The following is a 23,257-nucleotide window of genomic DNA, read 5'->3' on the forward strand; positions in this document are numbered from 1 at the left end:
AGGTCCCCCCCAATAAAACATTGACAATTCAAAGTAAAAGGTAGTTGCGTGGAGTAAAAATATACAATATATATTACAATTTATCTATTCGATATTAATGGTAACGTTGATTAGAATTATTTTGTTTAATTCCGCTACTATTAGTATGCGTGCGACTCCGAACATTTGAGGATTGACTCTTTTTATTATTAGTAGAACCTAACCAGAAATATGGACTTCCGCAAAATAACACCTACTTCTGTAAAATATTAGTATCAAGGTTAAGTGCACATTTTGAGGAGGGAAAGATACAAATGAAAATTCTATTATCATTATTTAAGGTATCTCAAGGAATGTTAATGCTCAAATACAAAGACTCAAACTCAAGGCAATACAAAGACAAGTGTCTACTCATTTTATATCGATACTAATGTTTTAGTAATAAATAAACATTTTAAATTAAAGAAATGTTATTTGTATAGAGTATTAAAATAAAATCGATACTTATTGAGAGCTAAAAAGGTAGATCATTGTTTTCGACTGCGGAAAAATTAATTCAATAAATTTGAGAAATAGGAATATTATATTTTATTTGTCGGTAACGACAAAATATGGTGAGTTCATTAAGTTCCTATTATATAAATATATATATATAAATATATATATATATATCCAATATATATATATATATATATATATATATATATGTGTATATATATATACATATATATATACATATATATATATATATATATATATATATATATATAACATCGAATATGAGAACTATAATAAGTGGTAAATGCTCAGATAGTTTCGTCTTTAAGCCAAAATATCTTGTGTGATCAGACGAAGATCATCATCATTATCATCATCATCATCATAGGGCACAACCCAGAACATTTGGACCAAAATCAACTCAAGAAAAGTTCGTTGTTAAAATCGGCCGGATCGAAGATCAAACTCAGGACCTCATTTATCTAAAGTAACATGTCTACCACTGCGCAACGGATCTCACCGAGGAGGCAGCAATAAACAATTCGGATAAAAAAAATCATATTGATTGTTTTGATAATAATATTTTCTTTTTTTGTAGCCGGTAAATTTTTTTTATTTATATATATTTATTTTAGACATTTCTGGTCTATTTTAAATATAAATAATCCCGTTACGATGCTATATTCATTTTATGACGAACGAGTCTGTCGTTTTTCTTTAGAGAGCAATAAATAGATAATTTAGTTTGTTAGTTAAAGCAAAATCTACTAATAATTAGTAGTAAAACACGATTTCTAAATTAAACCACTTTCTATTTTACGTGTCTATGAAATATCTCGTGATTTATATGTATTTGTCACCATTGAAGTAATTTGTCTGCGAAGCAACATTTTAGTCCACAAAAAAAAAACAGCAGGTATATGTAATATAACCTTAATGGGTGCTACGACAGCTTACAATACGACACCTACTGGGCTTCATTCTTCAGTTTCGTTTCAGTGATCGCGCGCCTTCGCTGCCGTAAGCACGCGTCCCAGCGGCGGTCACGGCACTACACACGAAAATAAACAAATACATACGTAATATAAACAACTGAGCAAACTTTTTATATAGTATGCAATGTGAATTGGGTATCTTCTACGAGTTGTCGCAGTGGGTTAAAGGTAAATTTTATAAAGTTTCGATAATTATAAACAAGAAAAACCATGTAGGATTAGTGTGAAATAAAAGTTTTTATGTTCTTTTTATTCAGTCTTTGACTATATAAGTATTGTGTCGCTGCGTTTGTAATATCGTCAGGGGAATTTTATAGCGCAGTGAGATATTTGAATTCGCAATAGGCATGGTTATAAAACTTTAACTGTTGAGTTTCTTGCGGATTTTTTCAGTAGATAACAACGTTTCGTATCTTGTAGTAGATTCATAAAAAATTACGATCTAAAAGTACTTGTAAACAAGTCTATTTGAAGTTTTTAAATTTTATGACGTAAATTTGAAATAATATGTTATGCTTCTATACAAAAAAAAAATTAGAGTACTATAAACAAAATTAACAAATTTGCCTTTGACTATCACCTTTAAGAATACGGTCGTTTTTATTTTATTTAAAAAATAAAATAAATTAATTTTGTAATCTTAAAAATAAATTCATGAAAATATTTAACATAAAAATAGTAGAAAAGTTATTCTTTTCTATTATTTAATTATATTTCAATGATGTTTGTTATTTAGTGCTTAAATACTGGATGGATTTAAATGAAATTTAGTATATAAATAGACCATATTTTAGCTTAAACACAAATACTATATATATTTCTGTATCCCACTTTTAGACACAATATAATAATATAAAATTATGTTTCGCCAATAATCATAAGCGAAATGCCGAAGTTTACAAATAAATATAAGATAAAATGATGAGAAAGATAAGATGAATTTCAAAAAGAATTTTGAAAATCTGGTTTAGAAGTGACTATTCTGAAATCTAATATACTCGTAATATAATAATTCTGAATTCCTGACGTAATTGATAACACGTGTATTAGATATAAATTACATTCTAGTAACAAAGACATAATATCGTAAAGGTATTCATAAAAAATAAACCCTTATTTTCAAACCAATTTCACTTTACAGTATTTCATGCAAAGAGAGATGTGGGCATGTTTTTAAACAAACGTATAGTGCCATGTGGCTTTGATTAGCAAAGTTAATTAAAAGTGTAGGCGAGTTCATTATTAATCTAAAAATTACGGAACTCTCATGTAAACTTAATTTCTTGCCTTAATTTGTGGGATCATTAAACAAGTCTGTTTAAAAATATTTTCCAAAATAAATTTTTATATCCTTTCAGCGTCGTCATCAGGCTCTACACATATGGTTATAGTTTTTATCAAGACAGAATTAAATACATATAAATACAATGAAATTATTATGAGTAGTTCACGTGTTAATATACATTAATATACATAATATTGTATTATTACTGAACTTGCATAACTATGTCAAATTTTAGCATAATAGATTGTAAATTTTTAACAAAATAACTTACATATAAAAGTTTGTAAAAAGTTAAGTAGATTTTTATTGCTTTACAAATTGTGAAGGTAAATACTTTTTAATAATACTTTAAATGTTCAAGTGAGTTTATTTGTGACCTTTTGGCATCTTAACAATTCATTCGTCATAAAAAGTATACACGTATTAAATGAGATGAAGTATGGTGCTATGCTATGGGGGAGGCTTATGTTCACCAGTGGACACTTAACAGCTGATATATTAAAAAAAAATATAAATGGTGCCACGCCTACTTATATTTCAGTTATTCAATACCGGTCACGCAGACGAAGTTATGGGTGCTAACTAATTTTGAAATATTTCACTTTATTAAAATTTTCATTTGCTGCTTTATGAGTACACCATTATTTTCTAATATCCTGAATAGATAGTTTTCTCATGTGACTTTTATGCATTTACTATTAGGTTGAGATTCCGTTGCTGACATCTGCAGGTATAAAAGGCTTTTAACAAAATTTAGTTTAAATGATAGATGTGCAAAAATATAATATAATGCGTCCATGTCATCTGCTCTTAATTAGTTGCAACCTATTTATTTGTGAATATTTTTTTTATAGTAAACCTTATATAGCTGTTCAAAGAAAATAATAAATTTTGGTTTAGTGTAACTTTTCCTGAAAAGAAATTATTTCCTATAATTATGTAAGCGCCATTCGTCTAGAATAAAACTTTAGATATAAAATTATAGCCAAGTATTCTTATATAAGTCACGTATATTATGGATTGCTAGCAATCCTAATTTACCGTCATTTTTATGGGCAACCATATGTTACCGTGTATAAAAAAATAGTGTCATGTGGTCCTGGTATAGAATGGATCATCGCTTCCTTTCCCGTAAGTGTCGTAAGAGGCGACTAAGGGATTAAGGGAATTTAATTGTCAAGGGATGGGCAACAGGATCCCTCTTAAAACATTACCAAAGCCTATCTACGGTTGCCAACCCGCTTGCCAAGCAAGGCAACTCGTGGCAACTCTTCTCATGGGGAAGGCCTTTGTCCAGCAGTGGATGGTTACTGGCTGATATTGTATGGTACATATAAAAATATGACCAAACATAAATACGTTTGGTTAAATCTTTTAGAAAAATATAATGACGGAAACATTTATTAAAATTATTGTATTTGCTCTCACCTGGCAATCCTAGGTATTGGCTAACGGGGAGCAGGCAATTCAGATGAATTTTTGCTCATCTATCATTTAAATTTAATTTAATTATAAAACTTTATATTGTATATGAAGAAGTCAGGAGCGAGACCTCAACCTATATGTAAACCCATATGTATAGATATCTGCGTATTTTTTTTCTATTACATTTTAAATTTCCTTTATAATAAAAATATTCCTTTTAATTTAGCACCAAGTTATTGATTCCGTTTGAAGAAAACATTAAAATAAATTTTACCAATTAAAATTTTCATATTCCTAGAAATATTCATTATGCTGTTGTTTGATGCTTACATTTATTCAATTTTTCATAGCTAATAATCTTTTATAATTAATTTTCAAGACGAACCGTTATCAAAATAAATTAGGTATTTATATTTCTTAGCTATCGTCGCAATATATTATCATCATTTCTTTGCCTATATCCCATTTATTAGGGGTGGCGCAGTACGTCTTCGTTTTCCACTGATCTCTATCAGTCATCATACCTGAGCTCACTCTTCTTTTATGTATATCATTTTTTACAAAATCCACCCAATTTTTCTTCTTCATTCTTTTGTTTTATAATTTTTTACTTTTATATTTACTATCTTTTTCAAAACCTAGTTACAGTCCTTACTAATATTATAAATGTAATAGTAAGCTTGTTCTTTTGAGGCCTCTGAACAACTATATATGGTATGTAATAGCCCGTATGTACATTGAGTTCTTTCTCCACAAATTAGCTATTGTTTTTAAAACTAATGCCAATTTTTTAATATGATCTGTTGATGAATGTCTATGTATATGTATAACGGTAATTTTATGAACTTACTATGTTTATCGTTTCCTACAATTGTTTTAAAGTAAGTCGACACAATGGATGGCGAGGGATAAGCAGCATCGTCCCTTTTAAAACATCTTCAAATCCTAACTGCGGTTACCAATTGTTTTCTCATGTAACTTATAATGGCAAACAAGTTGATGGCCCACTTAATAGAAAGTGGTAAAGGTCGCCTATAGACATTAACAGTACTATGGACGTAACAGAGTACACATACTGTTTCGAATCTAGGCGGTGGCTTATGTTCAATAGTGGACAATTAAAGGCTGATATGATGAAGTCGACACAATGTGCGAAACGAGATGCTGTGACACAAAGCGCCATACTTCCCCTGAAAAAAAAAAAACATTAGCTATTGAGTGACAATTATTTGTCACTCAATAGCTCTAAATAATTAATATAAATCATAAATCCTTGTTCAATCAAAACACTACATATATACGAAACATGATAATTGGTTGAGTCGCTAAAGCACTAACAAACAGTTGATTTTGTATTTACAATATTAGTAAAGATTATTGAATTTTATAAACTTTATAGAATGACATATAAAAATTGCTTTCAATATTGTTTTATTGAAATAATTACGTAATAGTATATTGATTAGTCCATTTTAACAAATCATTCGCTTCATCGGAGAGCAATAAAAGCAATATTACTGATAATTGGTAAATGTATTTCTGGTCAGTTAGTCAGAAAGACTAATTTACACTGATTTTTTTTATAAATAAGTCCAAAATGTAATAAATTACTATGTACTAGTGTTTACCCGCAATCGCGTGACCGAGGAATATTTATTGACCGGCATAAAAACTAGCCTATGTCCTTCACTATCCTAAATATTATATGTACATCAAATTTCATGATAATTGGCTGACAATTGGTACCAACAAATAAACAGCTAAGAAAGAAATAAATAAACTTACTTTCACATTTATAATATTAGTAAGGAATTGTAGATAATACGTGAAGAAATGAAAAATTTCCTCAATTTAGTGACAGATAGAAAAAAACATTCTCAAACTTTACGCGTAGGAGTTGAAAGGAATGTTACCAACATGTTTCATTTTGGGTATAATGCTTGCATAATACTTATAAACATGTCAGACGAGGGAACGATGTTAGCACAACTCATTCATATTGTATTACTCGTGGCAACGAACATGAGTTTTCAGTATGTGTCGGGCGTGCCATTTTGCATGGAAATTCATTTATTTTCAAAACCGTTCGACCCGACTGATTGTCAAAGCACAGCTAAAACTTTTAAGAGTAGAAAGCTAAAATTTGGAATATATTTTTATTTTATAATGTAAGTATCGGGTGAGAAAAGATTATTGAAAATTAAACTTAAAGAGGAAACACGAAAGTTCGCGCCCAACAGATAAGTTAAAAAAAATCTATATATATATATATATTTATGATAGTAACATCAATGCTGTGTGATGATTCATACTAACTAATATTTCACAATCACAATAATATGTTGTCCTATGTTACTTATTTGTTACTCTGAATTATACTCTTAGAGTTATAGCATAGTTTGAATGGTATGAGTATCATTAATACTAGATATAAAAGAAAAAAAAAATCTTCAGTATAATTATATTTATTTGTGAGAAACTATAAACATCCAATCCAAAATTGTTAATACGAGCAGTTTTTAAAAGTATTCAAAAAGTAAACACTGCCAGAATATTAGCAGTCATTTGCATCTTGCTACAACAAGCAGAATATAAATTTCTTTATTTATGGCATTAAAATATTTCATCTCGATCAATCAATATCCGTAAAAGAATTATAAGGGAGTGAAGTCGAAGGGTAGCACCTTGATAATAATACCATTTTTTACGAATCGAGATACCCGGATAAATTTCTGGTTTAAATCACAACACCAGTCCATCAAGGATAATGGATTGTGTAAGCATTTTACTTTATAACGGAAATTGCTTAATATCGGATTTATCAGACAGAAATTTATTCAAGAGGGAATGAATTCAATTCAGCCTGTCTTGGTGCCGTTTGCTAGCGCTCATTTTCCATTGTTTGCAGTAAATGTCTGAATCGTGAGCGATTTCGCAATAAAACCTTTCTCCTTATTAAGAGAAACTGATAAATCTTTATTAGATTTATATCGGAATATTAATAAAATCACATTATAGACATAGTCTAAATTAATATTTCAAAGTAAGCGAAACTTCATAGCCGGAAATCTTAATTGCTAAGGGCGATCGGATCTTTCGACGCTAATTCACGTGACCTTATTAATATCTAAAATCGTTCCCGGATAGTCTATATATAGATATTGTAATTGAATTTTTTATAATTTTTAAGTGACGCCCAAAAGAAAGAGATTCTAAATTCGTCAAAATTTTATGGCTCTTTTACGCGATACGTGATGGATTTTATATCGATTTTTTATAAAGAACTTTTTGTATTATATTTCTTACCAATTTCATTAAAGGAGGAAGTTCTCAATTCGTTTTTTTTTAATGATCGTTATCTTATAACTCTGTCTGTAATAAAACAATTTAAAAAATTATTTTTCTATTTGAAAGGATAGACTTTTGGTCGGTTTCTGTCCCATACAAAAATACATACAAAATACATTACATTCGGTTTAGTTTTAAATAAAAAAAAAAAATGGTTTTGCTATAATTGCAATCGCTTTTTATTTAACGCTAATTGCTATCATTAGTCGTTGAAATATTAATCATTTTCATTTCATTCATTCAATATTATTATAATGACGCTTATTAGCTTAAAGTCCTGTAAACTTTTTCTTAAATTTATTACAACAGAGCTTTTAAATTGTCAGCAATTTTTTTTTTAAAATGTTTAATTAATTAATGCTGTAATAATAGACAAAAAAAGTATGAGAAAATCTCGCTCACTGACCCTTCATCAAATTAACAATGAATAAATCTGCAAATGGTTGCTTTTAGATTATTGGAAAATTTTGTTTTCTTTAAGGTAAGTAAAATTTTTACTTTTATTTTTAAATTTAGGTAAACACTCTTAATTGTTCATCGATTTATCTATAAAAAGAAATTAGAAACAAATGCAGTACTTAGTTAATCGGATCAATTAGTTTAAAAATAATTTGCTCACTTCACTTACAGTTTCTCAAAATGTGTACTGAGCCTTACATTCATAATAACAATAATGTTTATTTATTTGTCTCACAACTTTTTTGAGTACAATGAAACATTTAAAATAATACCATAGATACATCAAAGTTGTAGAGAATCTTAAATTATCTACTTAAAATTTACAATAATTTAAGATTATATTTTACAAGAAAAAACCGACTTCAACTGTGACAAAACCTATCATTTGATTTAAAAACTAAACTACTAAACTGACTTTGTCAACATTTCTGTGAAACCAATTTGGAAGTATAACCTTTCAGATAAAAAAAATCCAAATCGATTTATAAGTAACGAAGCTATGAGATAACACATATAGAAAAAAACTTACAACCGAATTGAAAACCTCCATCTTTTGTTTGAAGTTGGTTAAAAGTGAAATAAAATATTTAAAACGTTTTTTACAAGTTACATGAAAAAAACATTAGTTATTATATTTTTTTTATAAATTTACTCTACATTATCTGATAGAAACTCGACCGATTTTGTTTCGTACGCTTCGATTTTATTTAGCTTCAAGTTATAACCGATTTTGTGAACAAAATGTTAGTTAACTCGTTTTATTCTACACCTATAGAGTATTAGGCTATCCAATTTAAAAAGTTCTAGGCACAACAATACAACGTACCCGATTGTCTATCCCGGTGGGTCCCGACATTCTGATTCTTATCCGGAAGGAACGGTTTAGGTGTTATCTGGGCCTTGACAACTTTATAGCTGTGTGCGTTATAGGTGGAAAAGCGGTAGGCTTTTTTATGCAAAAGAATTACATTGTTCATCGAGAGCCAAAAGTGATCGACGGGTTTGGCGTATAATGCTTTAATAGGGTTCTTTGTACTGTGCAGTTAGTAATATTTAAGACTAGGCAGAGTTCACTTTGTGTTGGTTAGTTATTGATGAAACTGGAAAATTAATCTATGTAAACACAAGAAGTATGAATACTTCTTCTTTATAGTAATTTTCTACTTGAGAGTATTTTTTTTTAATTCGATGTAATTGGTGTACTATAATCATACAAACGTATTTTTGTTTGAACGAGGGCCTGCTATTACATATTTTCATTATTCGTAATTCTTTTTAATTTAGATATTTAGAATTTAATATTTTTAATTCTTATGCATCAAATTTTCATTTTGAATTTGGCGAGCAATTGTTCAGATTGGATAATGCTGGCCTGTGTCCATTTAAAAAGAAATAAAAAACAATTTACGGTAAGGAATAATATTTTGGGGAAATTCAATGAAGAAAGAAATAATCTTAAAAATACTGATAGTTTTTTTTTATTGGGTGAAAATGGTATGGTAACTCCGCCTGCGCTAACGGGATACGCTGGCGGAGCACCAGTGAAGGGTGATCGATGAGAATGAAAGCAGGCCAGTTAGCTTATCATGATGAATTTGTCAGGAATTAACCATGATAGTTTCCAGGGGAGACCGCGAGGAGGTCGACCTGGTTGGGTATATTGTTAGTAATGGGATTCTCAGTCTCCATTACTAACAATCCCTTCCCCCCAAATACTGATAGTTGTATGCCGTATTTCAAATAATATAATATATTGACAGTACCTTCATTGTACATATTTGAAGTGTGTGTATTTGTTAAAACTAATAAGAATTTATTTCCACGACTTTCAGAAATTGTTAAACGCAACCGACGTACTAATGATAAGTTATATCTAAAAAAATCTAGTAAAAAAAAACAGAGTAAATAATAAATATGTTATGTAAGAGTCGTCACTGCCGTTATATTAGTATATGGCAGTAATATAGAAGTACCAAAAGAATAAAATGGAAAAATATTATATTATAAAGTGCTTCTGTTAAAAAAATGACATCGGTGGGTATTATAAAAGATATATTTTAAATATAATTTTTAAATAAAATTTTAAATTGAACTGGTTGCATAGACTTCTTATTAACATTCTATGTTTAAAGTGATGGGGGCCTGGAACAAAAGCCTTAATATAAATTTAATGTAATGTTACTGTGCAAAATGGATTCACCTTTTTAACGTAATTAAATTTCCGCTATTTTAAAATCAACTAAAGACATCATTACTTTCTTTCCTCTTTTGGGGAAGAAAGTAGCCATTTACCGGAGCAGGTGTGGTATAAATTATGTTTTCACGTTAACAATATGATATTGTGAGTAAAAATGGATGAGATGCGCCACGGCTCACCCTCGGTACACATTTTTTTGCCTGAGGTTGACATTCTTGCAATTTAAGACTCATGAACCTTTACGAGCAGACGCGTTGAAATACCTTAATAAAATTCCTTGACGTAAAAATCTGTTTTTAGATATTGTAATAGTGATAATATTATATCGTGACGTTGTATTTTCTTTAGTTGTCGGCGATACAGCGATGTTGTGACGTTTGGAATTGAGTTAGAGGGTACTTTCGTTATTAATATCCTATCCAGTTTCCAAGTAGACACATGAACGAAAATTAGTGTATTCTACAGGTTTAACCATTTTAATGAATAAAAATTTAGTGTTACGATATTCGTACATGCTCATAGACGTAGTAGATATAACGTACTTTATGTTAATTCCCGAAGCTGGGGGGAAGGGATTGTTAGCAATATGGAGGTTAGTCCACATTGCTATCAATGTAACCTATCAGGTCGACCTCCACGCGGTTCCCCCTGGAAACTATTGTGACAAATTTATTGTTGAATTAGTCATGATAAGTTGATTAACCTGCCTTTTCATCTTCACCTATTATCTCTCACTGGTACTTCGCCAGTGTATACCGATAGCGCAGGTGGGGTTGCAATGCATTTTCAGCCATTAAAAAAAATCCCGAAGCCGCCCTATCAATTTTTATGCAGTATTTAGTTTTGTAAATGTGTATTTTTTGTTTCAATTTGAAAGACGGAGCACTTTTTATCTTAAGAAACGAAAACAGATGTTTCTTTTTATTGAAAAAGGGCATTTTTATAAAAATGTACATAATGTAGTTTGAAGAAAGTGCCGTTTCAATATCCTTATTACATTTCTTTATCATCATTATTTTATTATATATTCACTATTAAACTTACGCCTTTCACATACACTGCCATAAAGTACGGCAACGGAAGCAGGAATAGGTTTTGAGTTGTTTAATGAATAATAAAAAATAATAATTTGTAATTCATGATTTTGGTACCTAGTTATGTAACGTAAAAATATTTTTTTTTCAATGTTGATTGCCATGCTGTTCACATTTTTTATGTTTATTACCTGTTGTAAACAATACTATAAAGCAAGAGGCAATCATTTGTAACCACTGAATTTGGAAAATTTGGAAGTTGAGACTGGAATTCGATTGCAAGCTCTTCGGATTATAGTCAAGCGTTCCACGACTAAACTCAGAGATGTATAACATTATACAGTAGTACATTAAAATGATTTTGTGTTAAACTGCAGTCGGGAAATGTTTGATTAAGTTTTAAAGATTACTAGATAAAATTACTGAATTCTGAAATTTATATTTTGATAGTTGTATGTTTTTAAAAATAATGACTTTTTGTTCCTCACTAACGATATGAATGTTTCATTGTTTGTTTTTTTGTCTCTTGGTACTAAATATATCATAAAAATTGGCACAATTATTTGTGATGGAGAAAGATATAGTCATCTCTTATCCATCTTGGTCAGTGAACAAAGTCCTGGGCACGCTTATTTTAATAATATAAAAATATGTTTTAAATAAAAAAAATATTGTAACAAATTACAAATGTCCCATTACTAGGCACGGATTGTAAGGGGTAATACTTTATAAGAGTTCTGTTTATTGAAAAAGAATCATCAATATCGGAACTTATTGCGCAATATACGAAAACCAATCGAATCGAAATAAACTCCTTTCTTAATTAAATTAATGAATTCTAATTTTGTTTTATAAATTTAATACACCCCGTTTGATCACCAAGTATTCGATTCAGGTTATGAGCGAAATTTAATTATTTGCTTGTTAGATTCATCCAATATTTGTTTCAAAGTTCAATCATTTGTTACAATATTATTGCGGAAGTTCACGGCTTATTGATTTTCTCCCCTATTAATATTATCTTTCATTTCTTTTTTATTTTTAGCCATATAAATATTAGTATTACGTATTAACGTTGCCCTACGATAGAATATTTAAACCATGGATTCTATTAATATTGTAGGCGACAAAGAAAATCAGGAATGGAGTTTGGAGAGATATGTGTATTAATAGAAGGATCTTAGAAAATTAGGGTCCTGTTGGGGGTCAAAAGAAAACACAATTGAAGGAAGTGACAATTTTTGAATTTTGAAAATTAAAACTATAAATATGTTATCTGTACTCCACAAATGTGTTTGGATATTTGTTAATCATTCATGCTTAAATTAGAATTTTTGGTGTACAGATAGCAAAATGCAATATATTATATTCTGGATTGATACATCATCATCTCAGCCATTATCTGTCCACTGCTGAACATAGGTCTTCTCCATAGACTGCCATAAAAAAAGGTCTTAAGCCACCTGTATCTATTGACTTCCTGTAATGCATTTGAGGTCGTCAGTCCATTCAGCGGGCAGTCGCCTAAATTGCATTAGTTCATATGGGAAGTCACTCAAGAATTTTTTTTCTCATTATCGGTTCTTCTATGCTATGTATCGAGCTATGTCGATAAATTTGGTTCTTTTGCGGATGTCCTCGATTCCGATTCTGTCACACAAAGCAACTGTGAGCATAGCTCGCTTAGTAATTGGAAGATTTTTCATACGAGAAACAGTGTAGGACTATGTTTTGGTTTTATAAAACATCACTAGTAGCAGGAACTGGTTAAAAACCTTCGTCTTCAGATTTTGAGGTATTTTAGATGAGAAGATGTGGCATAGTTTTCCGAATGCTGCCTGCCTAGCCAAAATCGGTCTTCGGATTGATACATATAGGGGTTTTATTATTATCTGGACAGGGTCGCGACACTCTATTACTATTCTCACGATTTAATTTTCGAATGGTCAGTTTACGAATCATAGACTACATAGTCATTATAAGTTCAAATTCAATCATCTTTATCTATTTGCAAGCATTTTTAAATCGTCATTTTTTAAATTTACTGCAAGTTTCGGAAAGTTGTTATCAGTTGAGAAGAGTTGAGAAATTCAACAGATACTCATTTAAATCTCTGTTAACATATATGCACATTTAAGTACACATGTATATATGTAATTTACAAATAAATAATAATATTTAAGAAAACCGTAAGTTTTACTATTCTTTTTTATTCTGAGTATATACAACATATTGGAGAGACGATTAAGGGAATATATTGTATTACAGTACACCAACGCAACAGACGGAAAACTTGTAATAAAACGTAGACGTAACGTCATGCCGTGCACGTCCATTGGATATTGGAAAATTAAAATTGTCTTCATACTATTACATATATTTTGCTTTTATATTGCAACAATAAAATTGTATTTTGTCATGCTATGCTCAATTACAAAAGTTTCATAACTCACCTTCAGACTGGAACTTCAAATTGTTTGGTGGTTGATGACAATTGTGTACAAAGTCACAACTTTGTGATTAACTCGTGTGAGGGTGGTGCCCTCTGATAAAAGTTTCCAGGCCACCTTCATTATACACGAAGGTCTTTGACATGGATCATCGAACAATAGTTTTAAGTTATTTCGAGGCACAAAGCCAGTTACAATAATTTTTAGATGACAAAATATGTATTTAAAATTATCAAAACTTTAGGTTGGAAACCCTTGAGACCGGGGGGGGGGGGAAAGGGGATTGTTAGTAATGTGGACTAACAGCCCAATATACTCTGTCAGGTTGACCTTCATGTAGTCACCCCTGGAAGCCATCGTGCTGAATCACAGGTGTATTCATCTTGATGAGCTGACTGCATGCATTTTCATTCTCATCTATCATATCTCATCTCACCAATTATCCCTGAGGGGTGCCCCCAGGGCATCCCTGAGGGATGCCAGTGTATTCCATTAGGGCAGGCGGGGTTATCATTTCATCTCCATCCATTAAAAACAAAACCCTTGAGACCCCTGGGCGGCAGTCAAGCGTTGTCTGACCATACTGTCGCCCACATTATCCGCTTGTGATAAAAGTGATGAAGTGAATGCTAGTTTTGTTTACAGATGAAGGCGTGGACAGCCCACGAACAAGACACAACCCTCTCTTGCTGTCGGACGCTGCATGTCAAACACGCAGCATATGCAAGTGCCCTCTATACACTGGTGAGTACTTTCCTTTGGAAGAGAACTAATTTATAAAAAAATATTCCAAATTGCACCAAGTGATAAAAATCTGTAATGAAATGAGTTTATTAGAATTAAATAGTCTTAAAAATATTTGTACTAATTTAAAATTATTTTTACTAAGTTTGGTACCTGTTTAATTGCCGTAAGTGCAGTAGGCATGCAAATTATTATATGTTATATAAATACATCGAAAAATAAAATTATGAATGTAGCTTAAACAATGCTCCAAAAAAAAAACAATAATTTCATAAATAAAAACAAAAATTTTAAATAGTGGCACAGTTAGATAATGTTGATTCTATGGATTAGTAATCTCACTATTATTATTTTAAAACGAATAATACACATCAATATGCTGTGTAGTCTCGGCCTATAATGGGCCCTTCCTTTCTCGTAGGTGTCGTAAGAGACGACTAACAGAACTTAATGGTCAAGGGATGGACTGCAGCGTCTTTCGTAAAACATCACCGAAGCTAAACTGTGGTTGCCAACTCGTCTGCCAAGCGTAGAAACTAGATCTAAAAAAATTCGAAAAGAGCTTGATAATACTGAAGTATTGTTTTTTTATACCACAAATATGGCACACAAGCCATCATCATCCAAGCCCGTTGGACAGTAAACGACCACTGTGGCCTATGGACGCCTGCTACACCAGGGGTGTCACATGCGTGTTACCGATTCTGAAGATACCGTAGTACCTTTTTGTAGTTACCTTTTTGAAGAACTCTATACTATAGTCTCTAGAGAAAACCTCAGCAGAGAGCTCATCCCACAGCCTGAGCGTTCATGGGAGAAAATTTCTGTGAAACTGCAGTGTACGTTATTATTTATTTCAAAATAAGCAGAGTTTTGCTACGCTTAAAAACAGCGGTTTAAAAAGTAACACAACACCAATAACAGCAAACTATATCTATTACAAAAATAATAACATAATGACTGAGGCCGATTTAATAATTGACGAAGATATTACGTAGTATAAACCCATAATACTGGCGTATTGGGAAAATAGCGTAACACACGCATAATACAGGCCAATTGGGAATCTCCTCTTCTTTGGAGTTTAGCTTTGTAATATTTTTTTGCATATTTATAAATCGAGGACGGCTCCTATAATACTCGTATGGTGTAATATTCCAGGTTCGATTATCAATCGGGTCAATTAAAAAACGAACACTATTGAATTGATTCTAGTTTGGATGCTATGAGTTCCTAATTTATCCCAGATGTTCTATATCTAACATCCTAGTTTAAAGATTAGGCGATTGATGTATTTGTGTGGCAGATATCATTATTCATAAAAAAGAAAAATATTGAAATTAGACGTCTACTTTTGGGATAGGTCAGAAGGAACGTATAGGGTTATAAGAAAAATTTGCTTATATGTATCTATTTCCAAATCCACTCGCTACGAGGTGAATTTAATATCGCTTTTCCAAGAAAAACAAACAGTTATCTCGACTGTCTGGTGATGCGTGAAAACATTTCAAATAGATACCTTTTCATGTTTTATCGAGAATATATTTTTGTTCGTAGATTCACTTGATTCAATTTTGTACATGTTGTACCTAAAATTAATTTGAATTTGGATCTATTTCTAGGAAGATGTAATTTAGGTTAGAAAGACGAGATGTATACTTGTAGCTTTTGGAAAACAATTATGTTAAACAACACTATAAATAACTTCCGCAAGATCATTTCTTCTATATTTATAATTATGACTACGTTAAGTTACCAGTTCTAAATTGATTTTGATAATTTTTCTTACAATCAATCTCATCATAGTATACTTATTCAAAATCTATTAATAATTAATGTAATTTTGGTGCAATAAAGTGTCGAATAAATAACCTCTTGATGCTCTTACATTAAATTTGTTACAACCGATACATCGTTTCCTGTGGATTAAAATAGTATAGCGAGTCAGCCTAAACGCATCATTAGGTTGCCAGCTTGCTTCGTAAACGAGTCGCATTTTAGTCGATCTATCAACCGGTCACGAGACACGATACTAGACTAGCCCGGTCACAATACTATTTGTTGCGAGGCAAAGGTCTACCATTGCTTATATCGACACACTATACCGCGTTCTAAACTCAAACATTTTCAATCTTATGTGTTCATAGATCATTTCATTTTGCATCGTATGTCATATTCGCAAACATTTTTTTCGTGTTTGCAAGGTTAATATGTGTAAGAATGCTTTTGTGATTGATTTTAATTCCACGTTGATAGCAAATCAACTTTATCACAACTGAATTCGCTATTTATCTTTGCTGAACAAAGCATTAAGTTATAAATAACTTCAAATTTTGCTTAGTACAAAGAAAACATTTGGCCCTGAAAGCCAAGTAAACAGAATCTGAGTTGCCGAAACAATGTAGGAACAATGGACATACCATTGTTACCTAGATGTTGAGCTTTTATTAGTTATTTTTTAAGAGAATTTTAGGAGGTTTTTAATTAGTTCGTATTTTTTGTATTTAAATAAAAATACGGACATGTAGTCCCGGCAGTGTATGGGCTTCAACTTTCTTTCCCGTGGGTGTTGTAAGGAGCGACTAAAACTAATTTTATGCTTAAGAGATAGTCAGCAGCGTCCCACTTTAAACATCACCGAAGCTTAACTGAATTTGAATTTTCCTGCTAAGCGTGGAAAACCCGCCAATAGGAACACCTATATTTACCAGTGGACAGTTAAAGGCTGATATGATGATGATGTTATTTAACTAGTGATCCGCCCCTGTTTCGCACGGGTGGGCAGAATTATCTAAAATCATATGTTGCTCATGCATGTAATTTTTGAGTTTATCCATTACAAGAGATCAAATCTGTCCTTTTTATATTATTATTTACTTATTTAAACTTTCATGCATAGTGTAATTTTATGTATATTGGCGAACTTAACACCGGATGGTGTTCTCTGCCAGATAAACATTGGGCAAATCGAGAAATAAGTAGGCGAGTAAAATTATTAAAAGGGTTTAACATATTGGACATACAGAAATAAAGTAGAAGTATTTTAAGCAAGTACTACTCAGAATCTTTCTACTGTAATAAAATTGTAACAAGCGAATTTCTGTACAGGAGTTATTTAAAAAAAAAAAAATTAAGGGGTTTTAATGAAGAGAATAGAAGTGAAAACAATAATCTGCCATTTGCCTGTCTGTCGGTCTGTATGTTTGTTATGTTTTATGTTATCACGCAAAAACTACTGCACTAAATTAGATGCAGTTTCACAGTTATGTTCTTTAAGGTCTAACTTAAAATTTGACAAATATTTTATCTTGATACGCCATCTACAAATTATTTATTTTTTTTGGTCTTTCTACTTCTGAAATCTACGCACAGATAATATCTGGCACTTTTTGTCTAATTATAAAATAGAAGCTTTCCGTTCATTATCATTCGACAGTAAAATGAAAAATAATCATTCTCTATTCATTCAATCTGCTTTAAGCGTCGTGCTTCGTCTGGCACGAGTGAACGAAATGCCAATAACTTCAAACTCCATTAAGCTTAATTTACTTGGTCTTCGAATTATTGGATTGTTCAGTTATGTCATTTACTGGGGTGTTTTAAAGTGCACCCGTTTGTATTATATTCGACAATTGTTTTCCATTTCACTGAGTTTTTATGTAAGATTTATTGTTTGAACAAATAAAATAAATAGAATAGCCCATCGTATTCGTATGTTTACCAACTACTGTGATATTTGATTCCTGAATATGAAGGCTTAAAATTTCATTTATTATGGTTACGCTGTATATAGAGTACTTTCTTTCATATTATATGAGATAATACAAATTTTAAATTATCGATCACTTAATAAATTGTTTACAATGAGTATTAAAGCTAGCTATTTTCTCTATAAATAAAATTTGACATACGGTACAATAAATTTGTAAAATTAGAATTATCTTTTATTCCAAATTTGAATTTTAGTTATACATCTTAGAATATGTAAATAGGGTATCGAGTATCAAAAACGTATCAAAATTTAGTCAGCTAACTTAGCTGGCAATTACTTTTAAAAATTAAAACAGATGCAAAAATTCCGTTATTCCTTGTTCTTAGAAAGCGTTTTTACTCAGTGTTGCATGTAATTGGATTAAAATTTTCCCATATCAGCTCAATTATTAAATTTGAATTTGGAAGTTTTTTTCTGATATAATACAAATATGCATATGTAGGTACATGTTGTTTATAAATAAATATACATGTATTATTTAAAATAGCGGTCATTATCAATTATTAATAACGAAAACATATTTTGTGTTTATACTTAGATATAAATCAAAGGATTCAGTAATTGTATTGCACCATGACGAATCATTATGCACTGATTATCTTAATCTTTCAAATATATACGTTAAAATTTTGTATCTTTATTATTTTTCTATTTAAGCTTACCGTGTATTTTTTTCCATGTATTATAAAACATGGTGATCCTATTGCACATGGATGAAAAACTTAACTTGTTTTGGAAAAGCATTTATTTGTATACAATCTATCTGTAATCTAAGATAAAAATATACAAATATTAATTGAATTTAAATTTGAAATAAAAGCTTAGATTTATTTTAAAATTGTGTTTCTTTTAACCACTTTTGACTATTGCATGTTATCTGCATTACTTATAAACAGAATTTACAAATTAAAAATACGAATAGATCTATAAAAATATTTCTTCTACAGTATTTCGTTTGTTAAGATGAATTTTCTGCTTTGAGTCAACGAAAAAGTAAAGTACTCATTTATACCAATACAAGCAAGGTGTGGTATAAATTGTTAAATACGGAAACACTCAGCCTGGCATCCACTATATATATTCATATAGTGAAGAGACTACTGCGGTCACTTGTGATGTGGCCACTTGACCTCGTTAATGAGCGCCGACCACTGAGAACAACTGATTTATGAGCTGAGGCTGGGCTATAAAATCCCTTGAAATACAGGATAATCCTCTTATCCTTTGAAAGGTCCTGATTATTTTGAGGTCCGATATTGTAACGTAAGTGTGGGTAGATACCTACTACTATTTACGCGGCAGATAGCCTGTAAGTGGCTTTCACAAAAATTGAACTCTCTGATGAATTGGAGATGAAATTGTACTTTCCCATTTCCCAGTTTATCTAAAACTCGTTTCTACTTGTGGCTTCTTTTGCGTGGGGTACAGTAGACCTTTTCATTATATTTCCTATGGGTAATAGAAGAAAGAACAAAGTAAATATTGATATGTTAAATCCATTTATCCGTGTCTAGACAGAGTTTATTTAGGCAACAGACGAAACTTAGTTTGGATATCAGCATGTTGGTACCTATCACTATAGTATTAACACATTGGTGTATTACAGTGTAGCAATTTTTTTTTTCACTGGTTATTTAAATAGAATTATAATATTTTGTTTAATTCCGCTGTCAATAGTATGTGTGAGACTGCCAGTACTCGAAGATTGACCAACCCTAATACTATCAGAAATTCCATAACCAGGTGTCGCAAAAGGTGCGTAAACAAAATGGCAATCGGAGGATAACGGCTAATATGGAAGGTTGTAGAACATCTGGTAATAATAGTGGTGGTCAATCTTCGAGTATTGGCAGGCTGTGTTTCGGTTTGAAGGGTGGGATATGGCGTGAATTTACTGGGTACAGAAGAATAACACCTGAGTTCTCAGAAATGGCAACGCATGGGGGGTATTATGGGCGAAACAGTATACTTTGTTATGTCCATGGTACTGCTCATGTCTATAGGCGACGGATTACCACTTTCCATCAGGTGGGCCGTCAGCTTGTTTGCCATTCTAAGTTGCATAAAAAAAATGTCACACATACTAGTTAGTGGTAACTAAGAAAAAGATTTCTATTCAAATAACCAGTGATATGGACTTTTGCAAGATAACACCTAGTGTACTAAAACATATATATATATATATATATATATATATATATATATATATATATATATATATATATATATATATATATATATATATATATATATATATATATATATATATATACCCAACTGCTAAAAAAGGTGGGTAATGTTTTTCGAGTGTACAGAGTTAATTTGAAATCGTTAGTATCCTTTCAAAGGAGTGTTTGTTCTAAAAGTGAAACTCAACATTGTTACTAAAAAAAACGACTAAACATTATGAGTCATCCATGCCTCAGATAATATAATACTATTCTAGTTCTATACTAACCCTTTTATTCATAGAAACGTCAAATCTTTCATAAACCCATTTTAGGTATCGAACTGTTTTGTCTCTTTCATTGGTGCTGAATTCGTAATTTAAAAAAAGTGATAAAACAGTGTAATAGTTAAAATAGGTTTGTAGAAGGATTTAGTTTTAGAAACAAGGAGGTACCTTTGCACGTTTAGCCGTATTACAGGCGTCTCGACATTTTTTATCGTTTTTGAATTTTATTTCACAAAATTTCCGAGCATATATTGTTCCAAAGTATGAGTAGAGTTTTTAGCTCTATTTATGCTAATGATTTTAATTTAAGCTTGTATATTTATATTTTTTCTTTTACTGAATTTTATTTAACCGATTTTGATAAAGAAAATCGTTAGATTCATGTTCATTGCAGCAAAAAAATTTATCTTCTTCACCCCTTTTGGTGAGATTTGGTGAAATGTTTTCCTTTGCTTTAAAACTTAGGCGTAATATTAAATTTATTTATTATGATGAATTTTGAATCACTTAGTTGAAATAAATGGAAGTAAGAATAAAAAGCTGACAGGAGATTTTTATTGACCTTCCTCCCCATTAATAAGATTTAATTCCTCTCCCCCCTTTTTAAGTACTTCTAATTAATGAAGGCCTTCATGTTTGAAAAGCCGACGAAGCCTAAGCAATTCCCATAATTATTAAGTATCGGGTATCCGATGTTGACACGGAACCCTAAAATTTTAAACGTTTCTATTATTGCAATGAAAACTTCAATGAAGAGTTTTCATAATTATTTTGTAGAATTGCTTTTGAAAAGATGTCTTCCTTTGTATTTTTACATTAAGTTTCATGTAGCCTTTGTTACATTCCAGGAAACTTTTACGTTAGGTTATTTCAACGTTAAAATTAAAAATGCAAATTAATAAAGAAGGTTTTTATATTAACTTTTAGAGTTTGAGGTTGTTTCATTGCATGGTTTATAAAAGAAAGAAATTAATGCGATCATTTAAATAAACTATGATAATTACTTGGGATCACGACAGGTGTGATCTGGTCAAAACGTCAGGATAAGCCAGGTTAATTATCATAGTTTATCTAAATGGTCGCGTTAATGCTCGTTAAATTTATTAGAGATAAACCATAAAGTTTTATGTATGTATTTATTATTATACTAAGATAAATAATGAGGAAAAATTAATGTTGAATAAATTAATGAAAATTCTATATTGTTGCTTTAAAAAAATGATACAGATTATAAAGGTTAATAATATATAAATAAACAAAATGCATAATTAATTATATAAATTTAATTACATAAAAGCAAGATAAGGAGGCAATTGAACACTCATTAAAAAAATCACCCATAAATATTTTTTGTTTAGATGGTAGGTAAAGTTACTAATTTTCAATAGATGTATATAAAAATACAGTTGTATTAGAAAAAAATACTCTTATAAAATTTTTATTTTCATTAAAAAATATATATTCTAACTCTAAATACTATAATAAAATATTTCTCTCCGGTAAAAAGCATTGTTAAAAAGGTATCTAATAATCATAACAAGCATATAAAATGTTAGTTCTACTAACAAAAAAATACAATATAAGCAATGATGCGGCTTGTTTTTATTATTATATTTGTTAGAAATGCGTATAAATAGAATAACAAAAGGTACGCTCGGGGCAATGATGTAACGAACGGGTATTAGCGATCATGCAAACAGAATGGAATATTGTTTCTCCCAGTTGTGGAATGACAAGGGTAGCTAAAGAATTAACAATGTACCCAATGTGGAGTTTGTTATTGTAAAATATAACATGTTATTTAAATTCTGCATTGAAATATTGAATTAATTACGTGTTTATATTGTGGCTTAGATAAAGAATTCTCTTTTCACTTGAAAAATTAACGCATTAATATGTAAATCGTTATTTAATATATATATTTATATAGTTTAATATTTTTTTTTTGTAAATTATTATAAGTCTATTTGTGTAAGTATTTTTTATTACTATATGGGTGATTATTTATTGCCATCAGATGGGCGATCAGTTTGTCATTTACATAGTTACGAGTATTTGAAAAAATTGCTCTGTTATTTTATATAATAACATAGATTTGTATGTGAAAGTGAGTTTGTTTGTTACTTCTCGGCGCTTTAAATACTCAACTGAACTGTCTTGTAGTTAGTAGTCTGTTTTTTTCGCAGTCTACTGTTAGTAATGATAATATTAAAGTCTATCAGGGGATTAGTGGGAATTTATGTTTCTAACTATTAATATTTCAGTTAAAATAATAACTTTTCTCTCAATATTTTTATGAAATGTATAAGTATTTATTAGTATTCATCTAAGTATATTTTCTTACAATTAATATCAAATAGCTAAGTATATGTACTTCATTTATTATTCATTAACTTAGAATTTAGCACACAAGTTAGAATCAACATAAAATTTTCTGTTTTTTTTTTTTACAGAAACTGTTTCAAAGAATGAAAACATCATCTGAATATTTACTTAGAAATCAAATATTATTTTTCTTATATTTTGATAATTTAGTTTGGCGCGTTGTATTTATGATTTTTATTTTAAGTTAAACCTACTTCAAAAAGAAGGCATTGTTCAAATTATTTGTGCCCG

At 30.3% G+C, this 23,257-nt stretch overlaps 1 protein-coding gene across 1 annotated transcript in view; it reads left to right on the forward strand.

The window, feature by feature from the left end:
- The first annotated feature begins 1,487 nt into the window (after positions 1 to 1,487).
- Positions 1,488 to 23,257, forward strand: part of LOC113511492 (uncharacterized) — a 76,055-nt gene continuing 54,285 nt past the window's right edge. The window contains exons 1-2 of the mRNA XM_031907646.2: positions 1,488 to 1,640; positions 14,316 to 14,414. Of these exons, the coding sequence (XP_031763506.1) occupies positions 14,316 to 14,414 (99 nt within the window). The 5' untranslated portion in view covers positions 1,488 to 1,640. The remainder of the gene's footprint in view (positions 1,641 to 14,315; positions 14,415 to 23,257) is intronic.

The sequence above is a fragment of the Galleria mellonella genome, unplaced genomic scaffold (genome assembly GCF_026898425.1).
Source record: "Galleria mellonella isolate WM207_F2 unplaced genomic scaffold, CSIRO_AGI_GalMel_v1 utg300, whole genome shotgun sequence".
Classification (NCBI taxonomy): Eukaryota; Metazoa; Arthropoda; class Insecta; order Lepidoptera; family Pyralidae; genus Galleria; species Galleria mellonella.